Raw genomic sequence first — 18,375 nt, 5'->3', positions numbered from 1 at the left:
GATTCTTAAATGCAATCCTGGTCTTGGGGTATCGATCCTACAGCTCCTGATTCAACACGCGTGCCACCAAACGCCTTTGCCAACTTCCAGCCGCTAATCCAGACAGCAAACCAACTCTAGTAACCTCAAACACAATGCGCCTGCCAATATCGTCCGTGCGCATACTCAAACACCATCTACATATCCGCAAAGGGGTCGTCGTCTTCAAAAGGGTCAAAAGTAGCAGCGCTCTTCTTGCGCTTGCTAGCGCGCTCGGGGCTGCTGGTGCCGCAGAGGTCGATGAGATCGTCGTCCGCCTTTCTCTTGCTCGCTGTCGAGGCCGAAGAGCCGCCAATGTTGGGCGAGCGCGCCGACAACACGTTCGCGGTCCGACCGGCTGCTGACGTGCCAAAATGTGTACGGCGCGTCGTGTTCTCCTTGTCCTTAGCAAGGCCGTCGAACCGCGACTTGGCCATGGCCGAGGACGTTCCCGCGCTCACCACGTTTCCGGCGGCCGTCTTCACCTCCCACGTCGATTTTGAAGACCGCTTCTTGCGGGCTTTTTCAGCGTCCAGGACCGCTGACATGAAATCCGGCGCCCGCGACGCGGATGCTGACGACCCGGGCGTGCTGTTCAGGGGTGGGGTCGTTGACGGGCCTGGGGTGGCGTTGTGTCTGCTTGCAAAACTGCCGACCGTCTTCAACAGTGGTGCTGTCTTGGTGTCATGCGTTAGCCCGGCCCTCTTCCGGATTCCGTTGCGCACCGGCTCCCTATTCCGCGTTCCGCCGCCGCCAAACGATGCGAGCGGGTCCCGTTTGACGATGGGCTCGGGCGCTTTGGAGCTGCTGCTCGCTACCGCATTATCAAGGGAGCCCATCGGCGGTTTCGAGTAGTCGTTAAACTTGGGCGTGGACTGCTCTCGTCGGGGCGGTTGGAGGTTCTTGAGACGATCCCTCGTAGACAGCCCGCTCTTGGCCTGGGCGCTTCCCGGCGTCTTCTCCTTCTTGACCGACGCGAACATATCGCGGATGCTTTTGGATTGGCCGTGGTGCGAAGAGCCCGAGGGTGTGTGCTCAGTCTTGACGCGCGCGAGCTCGTTGCGCGGTTCAGTCTTTGGTGTGACCAGGCCACCGACCGTGGTTCTAGCACTTGCCCCTGGCTCTCTCTTGACGACCGTCTCTCGAACGCTCCTGCTAGGGGTCGCCGTGGAGACGGAAGTATCCGCAGAAGACGACGAGCTGGTCCGAGAAAGCCCGGATCCGCTGGCGGACGTAAGTGATGGCCTCGCTGGTGTGCGCTGGACGGGATCCGCGGAATCAGCATCGCCCAGTTTCCACATGATGTCCCCCTTGTCGCCGAGGAAGGGCAGCAACCTCGATGGTTCAAACTGCCGCACGGTTCTGGACGCCTCCTGTCTGCGCAACGCTTCAATCTTGCCAAGCTCCTTGTTCACCAGGGAGACCTTGTTCAGCTGCATCGTAATGGACATTTCGTTTTTGCCAAAGATTGTCGTCTCGATGGGCTTCCTCTGCTGGCGGAGCTGCTCCTGGATATGCTCAATCACTTTCTTTGGCTTTACCAGATGAAACTTCTTCCAGTTGGGCTGTTCAAAGTAGGCGTCGAGGTATTTGCAGTCGGCGCAGCAGGGCCGCAGTGGCGTAATGGATGACGGGGCGTCCTCGAACTGGAGGGAAGCGTCATCAAACACCATCTTGTGGTACAGACCGAAAATAGCCTGGAAGAGCTTCTGGAATGCAGGACTCGGATCCACGAGATCGTGAAGACTTTTGAGACATGGCAGCCACAGCGGAGCCATGTGTATCGGCTTGATCTCTTCCTGATGGTGAACAATATAGATGACAAGGTGAGATAGTTCAGACGTCATGTCGAGCCGGTCGAGACCCTTGAACAGGCCGGCGAGCAAGGTAAAGCTTGTCGTGGGCGGTTGGCTCTGACCCTCGAGAAGCTCAGCCGACGGCTCATCTTCGCACCACGTCTGTCTTGCGGTTTGCGCCTCGGTGCTGTCGTCTTTCAGTACGTTGCTGACGAGCTGGCTTACCAACCCTGGAGGAGCGTTGATGATGCGCGTTTTGTAATCGTTGTAGAACATCTTCACCTGATCAAGAGGGAGGTTGTTTCGCTTTACTACATCGAGCAGCCTGTTCAGCAGACCCAAGATGAAGGGTACCTGTTTCCGCAGCTCGGGAGATCCACATACGGCCGAGTTGACCCTGTATTTGGTCAGTCTCCATTCCTCAACAAGGGAGAAGCACCCACATTTTGTGCCAGTCGTTGAAGTTCTCAAAGAACTTCAAAAAGTCCGCGATAACGCGGCCGTGGTTCGCCGTTACGGGAGACTTCAGCAAGGTCATGGCCTCGTTGATCAGCTCCTTGGCGACGTTGGTGGCCTCGACATTCTGAAAGTCTACCGGCATCTTGTTCATCGGGGCGGCAACCTGTAAGAAGTGGGCGTTCTTAAGAAAGAAGCGGCGCAACCTGTATCTGTGTCAGATGCGTCTCCATTCACAACAAGGGAATACGTACGCCCCGAGGGCTTTCGCCGCGGGATATCCCGTCCTGTCGGCATTCTGACACAACAAGTCGTAGTTGATTGTGGGGTGTACCGGCGTATTAGCAGCGAGACGCTCGAAGAGTGAATGGGCCCGGAAAACCAGGGAGACCACAATCAAGTCGCCCATGATGAGGGGATCCAACGCCTTGATCCAATCTTCTCGATTGCTAACCCTCATGCCGAGGATTCGGGTTTCCGCCGGTGCTTCGCTCTCCTTTGGGAACACATAATCGCACAGCGACTCCAGGGCTTCGAAATGCTCCTGTCGCTTCACGGGGGCCTCGCACTGTTTGAGTAAGTGCCACCAGACGTTGGCGTAGGGCTGCGGGTTTTCCGCGAAATCAACAAGATCCAGTTGCGTGCTCGTGGGCACGATCATGATGGCCTGCGGCTGGTGAGCATATGTCGCGTCACATGGAGGGGTCAGACTTACAGGTGCAAAATACTTGCCGAGGTCGGCAGTCGTCCCGGGGACGATCTTCTGATACCACTTGGGGTTGTTCTCGCGAGCCTGGCGCTCTTCATCGAAATACCTCTGCTCCTGGGGCCCTTGCCAGAAGAACAGCCCGCGGCGGGCACGCTCCCATGCAATGTTCCTCTCGTCGAGGACATTGCCTTCCTTGCAGTCAATTTCCTCCCCAAGGTTCGCTCCCGAGAACCCCCTGAACTGGTAGACGTGCGGCGTGTGGCGTACGTGCTGGTACGTCTTCCAGAACCCGTCCTCTCCGATTTGAGGTTCCGAGGCACGGCCGATGGACTGCTCCTTGGACACCCACGCGTTGTACTGGCAGGCAGTCCCGGTGTATTCCAGGACCACGGGGAGAACCTCGAAGCCGGCCTTGGGGCACTCGCAGCGCAGTCGGGCGACAAGAGCGGCATCCGCGGCGCACATGTCCCGGGCCAAGACCCAGCTCTCAAAGTCCCGGATGTTCGCGGGCGGGTGAAGGTGGTAGAAGGCCCGCTGGTGCAGCAGGTTGCGCGCCTCGATCCTCGAGCTCCAGAACTTGAGAACCTCGGAAAGCCGTTTGGAGTCGGCATCAGGTTCATCTTGACGGTTGTCGTTGGCGGCGGGCTTGGGCACGCTGGACGTGTCGGACCCACCCGCCGCGTAAATGGCCTCAATGGCGGCGTACAGTTCGGTTCGCAGCGCGTTGTCCAACGGCGCCGAGGTCCCGTGCAGGACGCCGGGCCTCGTGCTGCGCTCAGGCTCTGTCATTTTTATTTCATCCGGCGTTTGTATGAGACTGGCACATTGAGTTGGAGTGGTTTACAACATCTGATGTGAGGCGCGCGTTGGTGAATTTGCGTGGAAAGCCAAAAAAAGAAAGGAGATGAGCTCGACGCGTGCGTGGGGGGCGGGTGGTGGTTGTGGGAGCTACGGCCCCTGACCAGCTTGCTGGGTGCTGAGACCCGGCGCTGAAGCTCACCCCCGCGATCTGCCCCGCTCCTACGGCACTTGAGGCGATCGGATGTAACGATCCGGTGCGGTAAACGGCAGAGGCATGCAATACGTCTGACTACATGGAAATGGAAGAACGAGTGAATTATTTGCTCGAGCCCTTTTCCAAGGTAGGCGGTTAATTTTCAGGGTCCTGGTGGATTGTTTCGCGGTGCAGGGAAGACGCATCAAACATTCTTCAATAGCTGTCGAAAAACGGCTGGAAACAATGAGTGCGATTGACATCAGGGACTCTTCCATTAGATTCGTGGGCTCAGCCTTTGTTTGTAAATTTGGTATCTTGGTTCCTTTGATCTCATCCTTCCAACCAAGCCAAGTGCCCAACAAGCACTTCGTCAGCGTCTCTGGCAGCCCTTTGCCTATCCAGCAGCACCATCATGACCCATCAGTCGACAACCTGGCCGTCGCATCAAAACGAGTCAGACGCTCGCGGTATCGGTGGATCAAAGCGCGGGCAAACCCCTGGGGCCGTGCAGAAAACCGTTCGTCTGAAATTGTCGTCATCATCCCGACAAGCAAACAAGGCACGGAACGACGCATTTCGAAAGAATCTTCTTCATTCGCATCAAAAGACAAGACCCCGTAGTGACATGCTCCTCCAGACCCAGCTCGACAAGACCCAGAAACCCCAGAGCGTCGCCAGAGAAGCCGCTCCCACGACCACGAGCACCTGCCCTCGGACCTCGAACGCGTCGTCCATCTCCATGCGCATCAGCTTCTTCTGCTTGCTGTGGTAGTAGAACTCGCCCGGCTCCTCCCGGGGACTCGACCTGGGGCTGGGACTCGGTGTCGTGGATTCCTTCTGCATGTACGTGTACGGTGAGTGACGATACACGATGCTGTGTAGCCAGCTGGGCATCCAGCCGCCGCCGTGGTGGTGGCCGCGATCCCGGGATCTCTTTAGTGTGTACTTCAAGTCGACCCACACAAGGGAGAGGAGAAACGAGACGAAGATGATGGGTGTCATGATACCCTGCGAGAGTGTCAGTTTCCAACTCTTATGGATCGTCAAGTTGGGACAAACCTTGTAGATGGTCGACTGCTGCATGGTGCCGGCATCGCTGCCGCTCCTCGTGGCAGTGAGTTTCGTGGCTGTTGCTGATGACGACATAATCCCACTACTGGACCGGGTACTCGACACACTTTCCGCAGACTGATTCCTTCGCATGTCGACGATATTAAGCTCTCAATGCGAGCTGCTTCCGATGAACCGCAATAGCTTGTCCACGGCAGCCCCAAAGTTCGTGATGCCTGAGAGTCGGGAGGGAAAGCAAAAGATGTCGGTGACGACGGGACGACGGCGTGCGGAGACAGGAATACAGTTAAATATTTTGGAGCTTACAGTCGATCAAAGCCAGTCCGGGCGGGACCTTCGGCGCGGCCACCTGGTCACCGCCCGCTTTCCCGCCCGCCGCTCGTTCGCTTTCGCTTCACCCTCTTTTCTGTTAGTTCCCTGACGGTAATAGCCCATATCCTTCTACCGTCGGGTTCGCCTTCGATACGCCCTGTTTGGCGCGTGCACTGCGGCCGGGACACGGGAGTGACGGAGTTGGACCCACTTGGCGCACTTTGCGTGTTGGGGATCAGCAGGAGAGGTCCAATCGACACCAGCACCTCGACACGACACAGGGCTGCCCGACGCCTACGTAAAGCTTCGATGGAGGGCCGATTCGCGCAAGCTGTGAACGCACAGCTTCCCCGTTGACCAGGGGCTCAGTGCGTTGGGCCTTGCACGTCGACAGGGCTGAGGTGCAGAGTCTCGGAAACGCGACGCTAGCGGCGCAAGCAACCGGCCGGCGCTCGACTGCGGTACATCATCGTCCACAGCCACAACTGCGACAATTGCGTCGGTGATCAGCGTGCGTTTCACCATCTACAGCTTCACTTTACGTTTTGACAGCTCGCCCTTGTTTTCCAAGACAAATGGCTCTCCAAGACAAATGTCTGATCCGCCCTCACGTGTATTACAAAGGTATCTCGTGGTCGTCGTCTAAATGGTTTCCAGATCTATCGAGTGTTGTGGATATCAAGCACCAAAATGTCCTGGGCGCCAACGCGGGTCAGGTCGTCCATCACCAGAGCAATCTTCTTCTTCTCCACCATGGAGCTGACTGCAACCCAGCCCTCCTCGTCCAGCGTCGTGATGGTCGGCGCACGCTTGCCGGGGGTGATCTGCTTTGCCTCGACGAGGCGTGACCTCTCGATGTTGTACTGGCACAGGACAAACCTCTGAGCGGTGATGACACCGCGGATGCGGGCGGCGATGAGCTCGACGAGCTCGACGTTGGAGGGGTTGCGGGACTTGATCAGGACGGACTGCGAGTCGACGACGGTGTCGATGGCCTTGAGGCCGGCGGCCCTCATGGTCTCGCCAGACTCTGGGATACGGTCAGTCTCCGTCCTCACAGACAGCCTCACAGACAAAACGGAACTACTCACCAACAAGATCGACGATGCCGTCAGCGACACCCAGCGCGCAGGCGGCCTCGACACTTCCGCTGAGCTCAATGATCTTGGTGCGCAGCTTCCTGGGCGACGTGTTGCTGTTGCCGTCGGCGTCGACGCCCAGCTCGAGCTTGGCAAAGTGCTCCTCGGCCAGGTTGACGAAGCTGGTGCCGATGGTCTTGCCGACCAGGTCTTGCGTTGTGGCGTAGGCTCCCTTCTCGGGGACCTGGACCTGGAGCTTGCAGGCACCGAAGCCGAGCTCCATGACCATCTCGCAGCCACCGGTGGGCTTCAGCTCGCCATCGTTGAGATCGACGGACGCTCTCCTCGACTTGTTGTGGGCAATGATGCCGGCATCGTGCTCCCTGACCTGGTCCCAGCCCGTGATTCCGAGGTCGACGCGGCCCTCGCCAACAAAGGTCGGGATATCGGCGGCAGGCAGGAAGATGAGGGCGATGGGGAGGTTCTTGACGAGGGCAATGTCGAGACGGCTCTCGCGGCGGAATTTGATGTCGGCTCCCTCAAGCAAGTCCAGGGTGGCCGAGTTGAGGCGGCCCTCTGCGGATGGCATTGTCAGCGCATAGACCCACGGCAGACGCGGTTGACTCACTCTTGGGCACGGCGAACAACAGGCGACCCTCTAGGCTTTCCTTCGCGATCAGCTTCTCCTTGAACTGGGCCATGATGCTCTTGGCTTGGGGAGGGGTAAGACCAACTGGTTGACCAGATCCATGACGGGCTAGGTATGTATACGCTCTACAATGCCGTGGAGAACGTGGGGGTATGTTTGCCCTCGATGTCGTTATGGGCTCGTGGATTGGGCGAGAACGTCGGGCGCGCAGGGATGGAGCACAGCGTCGTAGCAAATCCAATGATGCGACAAGATTTCTGCAGCAGCGAGAACGGCAGCCGGGTTGCACAAGGGACGGCGGGGTTGGGAAGGTTAAGTTGGAGCGATTGCCGAGTCAATTGGCCAGGGCCGAAGGTGTCGAGGTGAAGATGAGATGGCCCGGCTGGCTCTGCGCGACTTTGTATTCTCTTTCCGTCGTCTCTCGTTCGTCGCGGAAGGTGTCCGGCGGGGTGGTTCTGCGGTGAGTCAAAACGGAGGCACTGAAGCCAGACGACGCGGAAATTTTGTGTGGGCTGGGCCGTCTGGCTGGTTAGTGTGCCGCGGTGCAGCAGCGCTAGCGTTCACCACGTTGGCCTATGTCGGAGCTCGACTGGCCGCAGAGACGAAAAAAATCGTTGAACGCGGGGCAGTCCTGGACGTCTGCGGCGGCAGATGCCGGACGCTGGAGGGGCAGCGCTGGTGGAAGCATGAAGTGACGCATGTCCTGCGCGGCATTGCCCTATTCGTGAGGTGGAGGGCCGCAATTGTGGAGCGCAGTGCAATTGAGAGAATGCCATCTTTAACGACGGTATTCGTTGTCAATGGGAGCAGCCTTGGTGTTGGTGGTGTTAAGGCCTGATTATCAACAAGAGATGGACGGCCTCTCTCTCTTCCATTGGCAGAGATATGCTATTCAAAGTAGACGAGACCAACCCAATTCAACTCAACTCAGACAGAGACAAGCAATTCAACGTGTCCCAACGCCTGGCCCTAGACAGCAGCATTCCTCTTCAGACCGATGATCAAGGGTCTCGAGTGCCTCTGTCTCTGTCACAACCACGGCTCGACAACTGACCTATTAAGGTTTAATGCAAGGGGTATTTCAACCAGAACACGTTGCAATGCTGGAGCGCCGAGAGAATGGACGTAGGCTCACGCGTTAATTAGATGCATATTAGCGACCAGGAACAAGATCCAGTTGATTGGACATGCCGACGACTCGGAGTCTCCCTCTGTCCGCCCTGGTCAGAGCTTCAGCACCAGAAGCCCGTCGGCTTCCACCTGGCTTCTATTTCCAACAGCACCTCGCCCGGGGAAACAAATGACAGGGAGACGAGGCACGGCGACAGGCCAGGTAGGGAGACACCTTCCACCAGGCCACTTAGACGAGACACTACTCGTGCCGTCTGGACTCTTGTTATCCACGCACGGCAGCATTTGTGCTCCCTCGCATCCTCGTTGTGTCCAGTAGGTTTTCACGAATGTCGCAGTATCTCTCCATCAAGCCACGCTTCTTGTTGGAGCTGATGACCCCATCCGCACCGTCCGTCATGCTCTTCTCGTCCTGGTCCGTCCGTGTATCAAATGCGCCGCCCCTATCCCCGACATCTAGTACCTAATCATTACATACTTTATCCCAACCGCCCGCAGCCGCCAGAGAGTGTGCGCTCCCGTCTGCTCCATCTCACCGGCCACTTTCAGCAGACCCCATCTCTCGTATCGCACATCTCCCTTGCGCGTGCTTCCACCAAATCTCCCCCGTGCAATACGCTGCAGCGCGCATCCGTCCCCATATTACTTTTATCGCCCGGCCCACCAGAGCTTCCTCAGCTCTCACCACCCCTCCCTTGGTCCCTTGGCCTGCACCTGTTGCTGCACCTCGCATCCAGAGGACCAGAAACATCCCTGACCAGACACTGCGAGCTGCGGGCATGACGCGCGCGCCGCCGTCCGGTCCTGACATCCGCAGCGGCCGCGACGCCCCCCGGGATTTACTTTAAAATCGCTGGTCCACCTAGCCTCTCTCCCATCCTCCCCGGATCTTCAAATGGACCAGACGTCGTCCTCTACGACGCTGTCGCACGATTCCACTCTTCACCCACCCTCGGACGATTCGGGCGGCAAATCCACGCCCATCCGAACACCCTCGCGATCATCCTCCAGCTTCGACGACGACAGGAGCAGCCCTCTCCAGCTTGATGACCTGTCGAAGCTACGGAAACCACCCCAAGCGCACAGAGAGGAGCCCAGGAGAGTAACCGGTTCTCGTGGAGTAGGCGAACGAGACGATTCAGACGACGACGACGACGATAGCGACAACGCCGAAGACGACGCTCTCGTGACAGAGCAGGATCCCGCCGAGATGTCGAGCTGGTCGGGGCAGCCCTCCATTAGGGGGAGCTCTGAGGCTATGCGCATGATTCTCCTGACGTTCAACACCCTCGGCATCACGTATGTTGCACTTGGTCGTTGCCGTTTGGGCTCATTTGACTAATCTGCCGCAATGCAGCTTTACATGGGGAATTGAGATGACCTGTACGTCGCCTCGTCGATTGTGCGCGCCATCGCTTGGCTAACTTAACTTGGTTGGCAGACTGCACACCATACCTCCTCAACCTCGGCCTGTCGAAGAGCAACACATCGCTGGTTTGGGTTGCAGGCCCTCTGTCTGGCCTTGTGGTGCAGCCCATTGTCGGGGCGATTGCGGACGAGTCCAAGTCGAAATGGGGCAGGCGACGTCCTTTCATAGTGCTGGGCTCGATCATCACGGCGTTTGCCCTGGCAATATTGGGCTTTACCAAGGAGATTGTGGGGATATTCATCTCGGAGAAGGAGACTGCCCGCATATTCACCATTATCCTGGCGGTGCTGGCAATCTACGTCGTGGATTTTGCCATCAATGCCGGTAGGATCAGCTGCCCCAATGTAGCGCACTTTGAGCTAACCCTTGCCAGTCATGTCTTGCGCAAGAAGCTTGATCGTCGACACGCTGCCGATCGAGAAGCAGCAGACCGGCGCTGCATGGTGTAAGTGGACCTCGGGCGGATTCGTGCTTGCTCACTAACAAGATATACAGCCAGCAGGATGTCTGCCATCGGGCACATGCTGGGCTACATTGCAGGAGCCGTAGACCTGGTTGGCATCTTTGGCACATGGCTGGGCGATTCGCAGTTTCAGATCCTCACGGTGATTGCCACGTTCATGATGCTGTTCTCGTCAGCAGTCACATGCTGGGCCGTGACGGAGAGGGTCCTCGTGTCGACGAGGCAAGACCCGCGCCAGGCCACCGGAAAGTTCAAAGTGTTCCGCCAGATCTGGTCGACGCTGCTTCATCTGCCGCCCAGAATCCAGGCCATCTGCTGGGCGCAGTTCTGGTCCTGGATCGGCTGGTTCCCGTTCCTCTTCTACAGCACCACGTGGGTGGGCGAGACCTACTTCCGCTACGACGCCGCCGCGGACGGCAAGGACTCCAAGGATGCGCTGGGAGACATCGGTCGCATCGGCAGCATGGCCTTGGTCATCTACTCGACCATCACCTTCATCGGCGCCTGGCTGCTGCCTCTCATCGTCAAATCGCCGGACGACGACAACTTTACGGCCCGGCCCCCTCGGGCCATTGCCCCGTTTTTGGAGAAGTTTAGCAAGAAGAGGCCCGACCTCATGACGGCCTGGATCTTTGGACACCTCATGTTCGCCGCCGCCATGTCCCTGGCGCCCTTTGCCACCAGCTTCCGGTTCGCGACGTTCCTCGTTGCCGCCTGCGGTTTCTCCTGGACGATAGCCATGTGGGCGCCGTCGGCGTTCCTCGGCGTTGAGGTCAACAAGCTGAGCGGGGGAGGAGGAGGCGGCGGCGCGGCATACCGACGCCTGTCGGATGCCTCCAACATTGAGCTGCCGACGCTCGGTCAGGACCAGCCGCTGCACCTCGAACACGGGCCAGACGAGAACACGCAACCGTCCTCGTCGACCGGCGAGCTCTCCGGCATCTACTTTGGCATCCTCAACATCTACACAACGCTGCCGCAGTTCATCGGCACCTTCATCAGCTCCATTGTCTTTTCGATCCTGGAACCGGGCAAGAGCCCCGAGCTGTCAGACGCGCCGAAGGATGAGCACCACAACACGGACGGCCCGAACGCCATCGCCGTCTGTCTCTTCATCGGCGCCATGTGCGCCATCGTTGCTGCTTTCGCCACACGAAAGCTGAAGCATCTTTGAGCTGGTACCGGCTGAGGTACCGACGTTGTAAAACTAGCACGGGCATGGGACGGCGTTTCGGAAGACGGCAGTATCTTGTTGTAGCAATTGCCTAGGATGAAAGGGTTAGGTCAATCTAGGAGTTTGGGATGGACATGTTTTTGAGACCTGCCGGACGTAGAGAGCGTCTTTGAATGCAATCACTTTCCATCAGCATGCTTCTTTGTGTCAAAGTTTGTACTGAGCTGCCCCCTATGGAGCAGGCTACGAGAACGATATGTACAAGTCTGTTCCGCTACGTGGTGCCGCTCCAAGCCCATCATATCGACGCCGCCCATGGGTATCTCGAGTGTCTCATCGCGCCGATGCGTAACTCCCTGTCGTCACAATAGAATCGCATCGCATCGCTAGACGGGATTTAAGCGCGTCGTAAATGTGGTCCTCCGCCTCGCCCCTCATTTGTCCTTCTCGTTCTCGGCCTCTGACACCTTCTCCCACTCGTCCTCGGTGCTCACGCTCGACTGCGTGCCGTCGGCATTGGTACTCTCGGCGTTCGACTCCGTAGCGGCAGCGACCCTGCGGTTCAGCTCCGCCTCCTGCCTCTGCTCCTCCGTCTCGACCTGGCTGCTGCTGCCGGCGACGCGAGACCTGGCGACCTTCCTCTTACGACCGGGCGCCGCGCCCTCGACCTCGGTGTCGCTATCGTCCGTGGCGGCGGGAGCCGTGGTGTCGGCCCCAAGCGCCTTCTTGAGATCCTGCTGCTCGTTGTTGAGGGCGATCTCGCGGGCGAACCAGTTTATGCTGTACCATAGGCCGCCGGAGATGAAAGACAGGATGACGAAGTGTATGCTATACGTGCCCACGAAGAGCAAGAGGAGGAGGACCTGGAGGGCGGCGAAGGTGGCGTTGGTAGCGACCAGGAGCGTGGGCGTCGGGCCGGGGGTGAAGATTGACTCCCAGAGCTTGACTACGAAGTCGGCCATGGTTGCGGTTGTGGTCGTCGATGGGGTGGGATTTCTGAGGAAGAGTCGGCGCGGTTTCGTCGGGTAGACCGCTCGGGTTGGGGATGGATGCAGTAGGTTTGGGGGCTGGAGGAGTCGGCTCCGTTGGGCTGTGATGACGATGATGCACCGGGCTCAACTGCGGGGCGTCGGATGGCTGATGTAACGCTGGTGCGAGCTTCTTTCGTCGCGACGTAATAAAGTGATGTTGTTTACGGCGGTAGTCAGACTGGAGAGTCGAGGCGGTAAGAGCGCATAATAAATAGTGCTTTTTTCCGGACGAGTATGCGCGCAACAGCTGGGGGAGGCGGCTGGTAGCGTGGTGGTGGTGGAAGGTAGCTGGTGTGGTGTGCAGGAGAGGGGTCCGGTGTGGTCTTGAGGACGGGAGGGTACTTTTTAGATAACGCGGGCCATGGCGGGGAACAGCGTCTTAAAGTATCCGCGTTTTCGATGGGAGGACAGCAACATCAACAATCCATGGGAGACACGTGTGTTTCCGGCCCAACGAACAGTGTATTGCAGGGCAGGGCATGTGTAGTCAACTGGAAAGACACCGTTGCCTTGAGTGAAGTTTACAAGTGGCATTTGCAAAGAGGTGACCGTGGCCTCGCGATGCTGGGCTTCAGAAGGACAGTTCGGAACCGGGATAGGTGCGTCAACACCAGCGACTGCCTTGGTGTCATATGGATGCCTAGCATACCAACAGCCGTCATTCACAACCACACTGCAAACACTTCAGACGGCGCGGCTCCTCACGGTAATACGTGCGGTAAAGGAGCCAAGCCAGTCAGTCTGCGTTGCAGGGCATCCCGCGTCGGAATGACCCCTCCATGGCCGTAAAACGTCACCGTCGCGGCCCTTTTCGATGGGTCGTGACCTCTCGTACACAATGCCTTAGTTGAGCCGATCCGAGGCGACGGCCCTGCTGACCAGATTTGGCCGTGGAAGCCGGCACCCGTTGACACAATGTCGGGTTTTGGTTTGTCGCGGTATTCTGTTTTTAATTGCCCCCGTCTCCCTCTGTTGCTTGAAAGTCCGTCGTCAGTCTTGCTTCCAGCCATTGTCCGTCGCACCTTGCAGGTCCATTGAATGCACCACCACGACGCCCGAGGCACCTCATCGGCGATAGCCCTCCCGGATCAGCGGTTTCAATTGCAGGCACCTGCGCCCTGACTCTCTCCTCCCTGGACGTGGCTTCTGCAAGATGGACCGCGGAAACGCGGAGGGCTCTTGGAGCTCAGACAGGTGACGGCCCCCGGATGTCAACTGAAGATCGATGGCGCGCAGATCATGTAAAAAGCTTAATTCCCATTGTGCGCAACGGCACATCGAGGAGGACTCTCGGACACGGGGACGTCAGGGCGGATCGTAGAGAACTGCAGCCAGCGCGAGATTGAGCTGAGCTGAACCACCCGAGCAGGGCTGGGCTGGGGTAGGTGAGTTGGGTTTATTCGGAGCTGAAATGGCCCAGATTGAACAAGGCGCCGTGCTGTGTCTTTAACCTTGCTCCCATAATCGAGACAAGCATCCAAGGAGAGGGTTGTTGATGGTACAGAGGATGCAGGCAGACCACTGAAGACTGAGCAGCTCGCGGGCTGTCTCATCGGCCGAGACGTCAAATCAGACTGTTGACCCAGAGGCTGTGAATCCCGTGTCCCTCCACCTGGTTCGGGATTTTTGGACGTTTTGTAGGTGCGCTTAATCTCCCTGGATCGTGGCACGCGTGGCAGGCCTGTCTGTGTGAGGCAGAGAACTGCCATTTGGGCAGCCCACTTGGCCGGTGGCCACTGGACCTCAAACGAAGCTGGAGCTCCTCCACTGTCCCCGGCGCCGACGGGACCAGAGGCGGTACTTTGTCAGGTGTCTCTATTGGCGTCAAACACTACTGGCTGAATCATTTCTGGGGTACCGGTGGGTCTCTGCGGCGAATGGGTCCCCTACCGCCGTCACAGTGCACCGCAGTCGCAATACCTTTCCCACCGCAGCGCAGCGCCTTCCGGGTCCTGACCTGACGGACGAACCTGCCTGGCCGCTGGACTGCCGCTCGCTTTGCCTCACCATTCAAAGTTCCTCACCTGAATTTTGGAGGCGTTTCCTCCCCTCCTTTGCACACCTCAACTGTTTCTTTTTGGTCATTATTTTGGGAGTGGTCGGCTTCGGGCGGTACGTACACACAGTAATATCTGGGGGAAAGAAAGCAATCAGACCGTCGTCACCTTAGCGCGGAGCAAGGCTAAACAGGAACTGGCCGGCGAACCATCGACAACGTCCGACCAACCAACGCACCACCACCACCGCCGCCTCCTCACCGAAGAGCCGCAACATCACCACGATCCCTGAACCTGTCCATGGTCGGGACATGATTGGCTCGGATTCACCATTGCTGTTGCTCGATACAAACTGAACCGTCGACAAAGGATATCCCTCCTGCTTTCTTTGACGGCAGTCCTTCCCCGAATTGCCTCTACCGCGCGCTCTTTGACCCGGCGCCAGCTTCAAAACCACAGACGCGCCCTCCCCTCCCGACACCCACGATTACGATCTTGCAGTCCTCGTCGTCGCAGCATATTTCCACACGTCCTGCGCCTCCATCAACCGTCGCACCTGAGAGGCCATCTCTCCCGACCACCGACCTAGCTGACCCTCGACAAGAATGCGCTGAGCCCTCCTCACCATGGCTCCAGCCCTGCAAACAACCGACCCTACCACCCATCAATTCGCCCAGTCGCATCCGAACCAGCACGTCGTGCCCATCCACGACGGCACGTACGGGAACCATGCGACTGTGGTTGACGATGACGACACCGACGCCGGAGAGGATCCCTCCGCCATCATGCGCAAGCTCATGAAGGGCAAGGACAAGGAGTGGGACGCTGTCACGTCCACCAAGTCGTCGGGCAAGAAGCTCACCCTGCTCGAGCTGCCGGTGGACGTTTTGCGGCTGATCATTAAGGAGGCAAGTTCCGATGGACCGCTGTTGCCTCGCCCTCCCGCTGACTCTTGCGCTTGTAGATCACCCACACGAACGACCTCACGTCTCTCGCCCTGACGAACTCGAACCTCCACAACCTCGCGATCCCCCACATCTACTCGAGATTTGACATTGTCTGGCCCGACGCCACCCAGATGAACACGTCCGACAGCAAGAGCGTCGATGCCCTCACGTACGGCCTGTCCACAATCTGCCTCGGCAGCTCGTTCGCCCATCGGATGCGCAAGATGCTCGAGCCCACGTACAACATGGCGAGCCCTGTCCCGTTCAAGCGGAGACCGAAGAACGACTACGCTAAGTACACTAGGAAGTTCTCGCTGGGCAACGGCCCTACCGACTGGGTCGCGGAGTACATGATCTCCAAGGAGAGCGGCAAGATGCTGGGTACCTTGGTGGCACTGGCCGTCGAGAAGATGGTCAACCTGGAGGCGTTTGTCTGGGACATGCCCACCGGAGTCCTGTCCGACATCTTCATGGCACTAGCGTCTATCTCGGAGCACAGCCCAGACGGCGAATCGAAGCTGGAAAAGGTCTGGGTGAGGTGGCACGATAACTACGAGGGGACGACGTCTTCAACGTCTTCGAGCCCGGCTCCTCCGCATCCGGCGACGTCTGCCAACAACAACGCCACCGCCATCGGCTACCTGATCACCGGGCCCGGCCTGCCCCGCGCCCGGCCTGCGCTGCCGTACGCCGAGACACGGGTCGAGTTTCCCACCTTTTGCGTTTTGCCGCCGCTCAAGAGCCTGACCGTGTTGGACATTGACGAGCTTGCCTACCTGGATGAGATGGCCATGGTGATTGAGAGATCCAAAGTCCGTCTGCAGGAACTGCGCGTCGGTATCTCGCAAAAGGCCGTGAACAAGGACTTTGCCCAGCCGTGGGACGGTCCCGACCTGCACCAGATCGACCGGGAAGCCAGATGGCCTGGCGAGAGCTCCATTGGAGACAAGCGACTGGGCGGCGTCCTCGGCGTGCTCGTCGGTCGGGTCTATGACATCCGCCGTAAGGCAAGCTCGAGGTCGAGGGGAAAGGCGCCATTGTTGTCTGCCCCAACGACGCAGTCGTCAAACGACGCAAGTGTGGACGCAGACGATACCGAGACCTTGCCGGCCCAGGACACGAACGAGCATGTCGACGTGGACGCCGGCCAAGACGCCGCACCCGCAGACGAGGCCACTGAGGTTGGTTCGGAGGATCAGCTCGTAGACCAGACTACAGAGGAAGCGGTCACCTACCCCGAGCAAGGCCACGGCGCTTCCGTGGAGGACCGGCCGTCCGACGAGCAGCAGAACACTCTTGTCGGTAACGAGCATTCATACGCGTCCCCGCGGACTCCGCGAAAGAGGCTGGAAGGCAAACTCAAGCTGCGCACCCTTGAACTCGAGCGCGTCAATCTCTCGATCCAGGTGTGCATTCAAGCGTTTGACTGGACGGTCTTGACCAACATCACCATCCTGGATTGCGTGCAGAGCGAGCACCTCTGGAAGGGCCTGCGGCGGCAGTTCGCACCAGCGCCTGCATCGAGGCTCGGATCACATGCGGCGAACGCGAGCAAGCAGCCCATGGAGTATCACCTCTGCCTCAAGAGCATCCATACCGACACCGTCTCAAGTGCCCTGGTCAGCTTCCTGAGGGACACCCTGGCGCCCAACAGTTTGGAGGTGCTGTTTTTGCAGGATCGTCGACGGGTAGGGCCTCAGCCTGCGACCATTGAGCAGGTTTTCAAGGGGGTCATTAAGAAACATCGGTCAAGTCTGCAAAAGGTTCTACTGGACAGCTCGGATCGGAAGAACGGCAACGTACCAGCGGACAACTCTCGTTGGCGCAATTGGGTGTTGTCGACGGACATGTTGCTGTACATGACGAGTGGACGGATGTCAAACCTCAGGGAGCTCGCCATATCGTTGCACTACAAAGACTGGGTAAGTGACTTTTTTTTTGTGTGTGTTATCTGTGGCATGTGAAATTCGCTGCTGCTGGTTTCTGGCCTGTGAGCTGAAATACTCATGACGTCCTCGATTACTGTGGCACGATAACCTCTGCCACCTCATACCTGCAAAAATAGACCAAAGCTAACCCATGGTCTTGTCACAGCACACATTCCTTCAACGTTTGCCCAACGTTCCGCATTTGCGATCGCTGAATCTTCAGCACGTCGCTGAGCACATAGTCGGCAATTTTGAGCCAAGAGAATTGGCTTTGCAGATGGTGGACATCATAACCTTACGCCCCGAGATTCAGCTGTGTTATGTCGGCATTTCAACAAAGTGCTTTGAGATCTTGGAGAGCAAGCCGGCGGAGGAGAGTGGCGGCTCGATTGCCAGTGTCACGGCCGACCACCACGGCGTCATGGCACACGACTCCGGTGTCGATGACGAGGATGACGAAGACGACAATGCCGGCACGGACGAGGAGACGGCCAGTCAGATGGATGAAGAAACCTCGGAAGAGGAAGACGACGACGACGATGATACCCCAGCAAGCGCAGTGGACGCGGACGACACACAGTCGGAGGTGTCTGCGGCCCAGGACTCGGACGACGAGTCTCTGCGCGACGCGGTTTTCGGCCCCTCGCGGCCTCGCCTCCGACTCCGCGAAATTCTATTTTACGACGACAAGGTGGCGATTTTCAAGGCTCGCCACGGGAGATTGTGAAGACAGAAGACAAGAAAAGAAGACGGTGGTCGGGCGGATGAGTGAGAGCACGCACGCGCGCGTGCGCGGAGAAGGGAGCATTAGGGGTCCAGGGCCGGCGTCGAGCCTGCATACAGCGACAGCGGCATATGCGAAAAAAAAACCAGACGGGAATACCAGACGCAAAGCATGTCTGTTGCTATTTGGATTGCTACTCCTTCTCTATTAGGGCCAGCTTTTTCCATTTTTTCGTTTTCCGTTAATTGATATCCCCCCTGGTTGTTGTTGAATACATCGAAAAGAGACCTTTCACGAGCCTTTTTCTTCACTCCGTCTACATGAGATAGCAGCAGTCGTCGTCGCCGTAGTGAAGCTTGTGACAGCTACCCCTCCAGCTTGTCCCCGTTCCCCCAACTCTGGCCGTCCGGCGCGGATGAGGAGCTATGGCACCCGGAGTGTCTATCGACATACAAGCAGCGGTC

At 58.2% G+C, this 18,375-nt stretch overlaps 6 protein-coding genes across 6 annotated transcripts; 2 read left to right on the top strand and 4 right to left on the bottom strand.

Moving 5' to 3' along the window:
* Positions 1–176: 176 nt before the first annotated feature.
* On the bottom strand, positions 177–3,768 carry COL26b_003033 (uncharacterized protein; the record flags this gene model as incomplete). The annotated part of the gene is made up of 4 exons (XM_053175938.1): positions 177–2,211; positions 2,258–2,476; positions 2,525–2,937; positions 2,986–3,768. The coding sequence occupies 4 exons, from the start codon at positions 3,766–3,768 to the stop codon at positions 177–179; spliced, it is 3,450 nt and encodes a 1,149-aa protein (XP_053040105.1).
* An 808-nt stretch (positions 3,769–4,576) lies between these two features.
* Positions 4,577–5,122, bottom strand: COL26b_003032 (uncharacterized protein; the record flags this gene model as incomplete). The annotated part of the gene is made up of 2 exons (XM_053175937.1): positions 4,577–4,984; positions 5,036–5,122. 2 exons carry the CDS (start codon positions 5,120–5,122, stop codon positions 4,577–4,579), a joined length of 495 nt encoding a protein of 164 aa, XP_053040104.1.
* An 896-nt stretch (positions 5,123–6,018) lies between these two features.
* Positions 6,019–7,139, bottom strand: COL26b_003031 (uncharacterized protein; the record flags this gene model as incomplete). The annotated part of the gene is made up of 3 exons (XM_053175936.1): positions 6,019–6,389; positions 6,451–7,014; positions 7,067–7,139. 3 exons carry the CDS (start codon positions 7,137–7,139, stop codon positions 6,019–6,021), a joined length of 1,008 nt encoding a protein of 335 aa, XP_053040103.1.
* Positions 7,140–9,113: 1,974 nt separating this feature from the next.
* Positions 9,114–11,284, top strand: COL26b_003030 (uncharacterized protein; the record flags this gene model as incomplete). Its single annotated transcript, XM_053175935.1, has 5 exons — positions 9,114–9,517; positions 9,576–9,601; positions 9,660–9,971; positions 10,021–10,092; positions 10,143–11,284. 5 exons carry the CDS (start codon positions 9,114–9,116, stop codon positions 11,282–11,284), a joined length of 1,956 nt encoding a protein of 651 aa, XP_053040102.1.
* A 434-nt stretch (positions 11,285–11,718) lies between these two features.
* On the bottom strand, positions 11,719–12,246 carry COL26b_003029 (uncharacterized protein; the record flags this gene model as incomplete). Its single annotated transcript, XM_053175934.1, has 1 exon — positions 11,719–12,246. The coding sequence occupies one exon, from the start codon at positions 12,244–12,246 to the stop codon at positions 11,719–11,721; it is 528 nt and encodes a 175-aa protein (XP_053040101.1).
* A 2,692-nt stretch (positions 12,247–14,938) lies between these two features.
* On the top strand, positions 14,939–17,914 carry COL26b_003028 (uncharacterized protein; the record flags this gene model as incomplete). Its single annotated transcript, XM_053175933.1, has 3 exons — positions 14,939–15,190; positions 15,277–17,181; positions 17,354–17,914. 3 exons carry the CDS (start codon positions 14,939–14,941, stop codon positions 17,912–17,914), a joined length of 2,718 nt encoding a protein of 905 aa, XP_053040100.1.
* Between the last annotated feature and the right edge of the window lie 461 nt (positions 17,915–18,375).

This window comes from Colletotrichum chrysophilum (genome assembly GCF_026319265.1).
Source record: "Colletotrichum chrysophilum strain AFK26 chromosome Unknown scaffold_16, whole genome shotgun sequence".
Taxonomy (NCBI): domain Eukaryota; kingdom Fungi; phylum Ascomycota; class Sordariomycetes; order Glomerellales; family Glomerellaceae; genus Colletotrichum; species Colletotrichum chrysophilum.
This window is presented reverse-complemented; position numbering and strand designations above follow the sequence as displayed.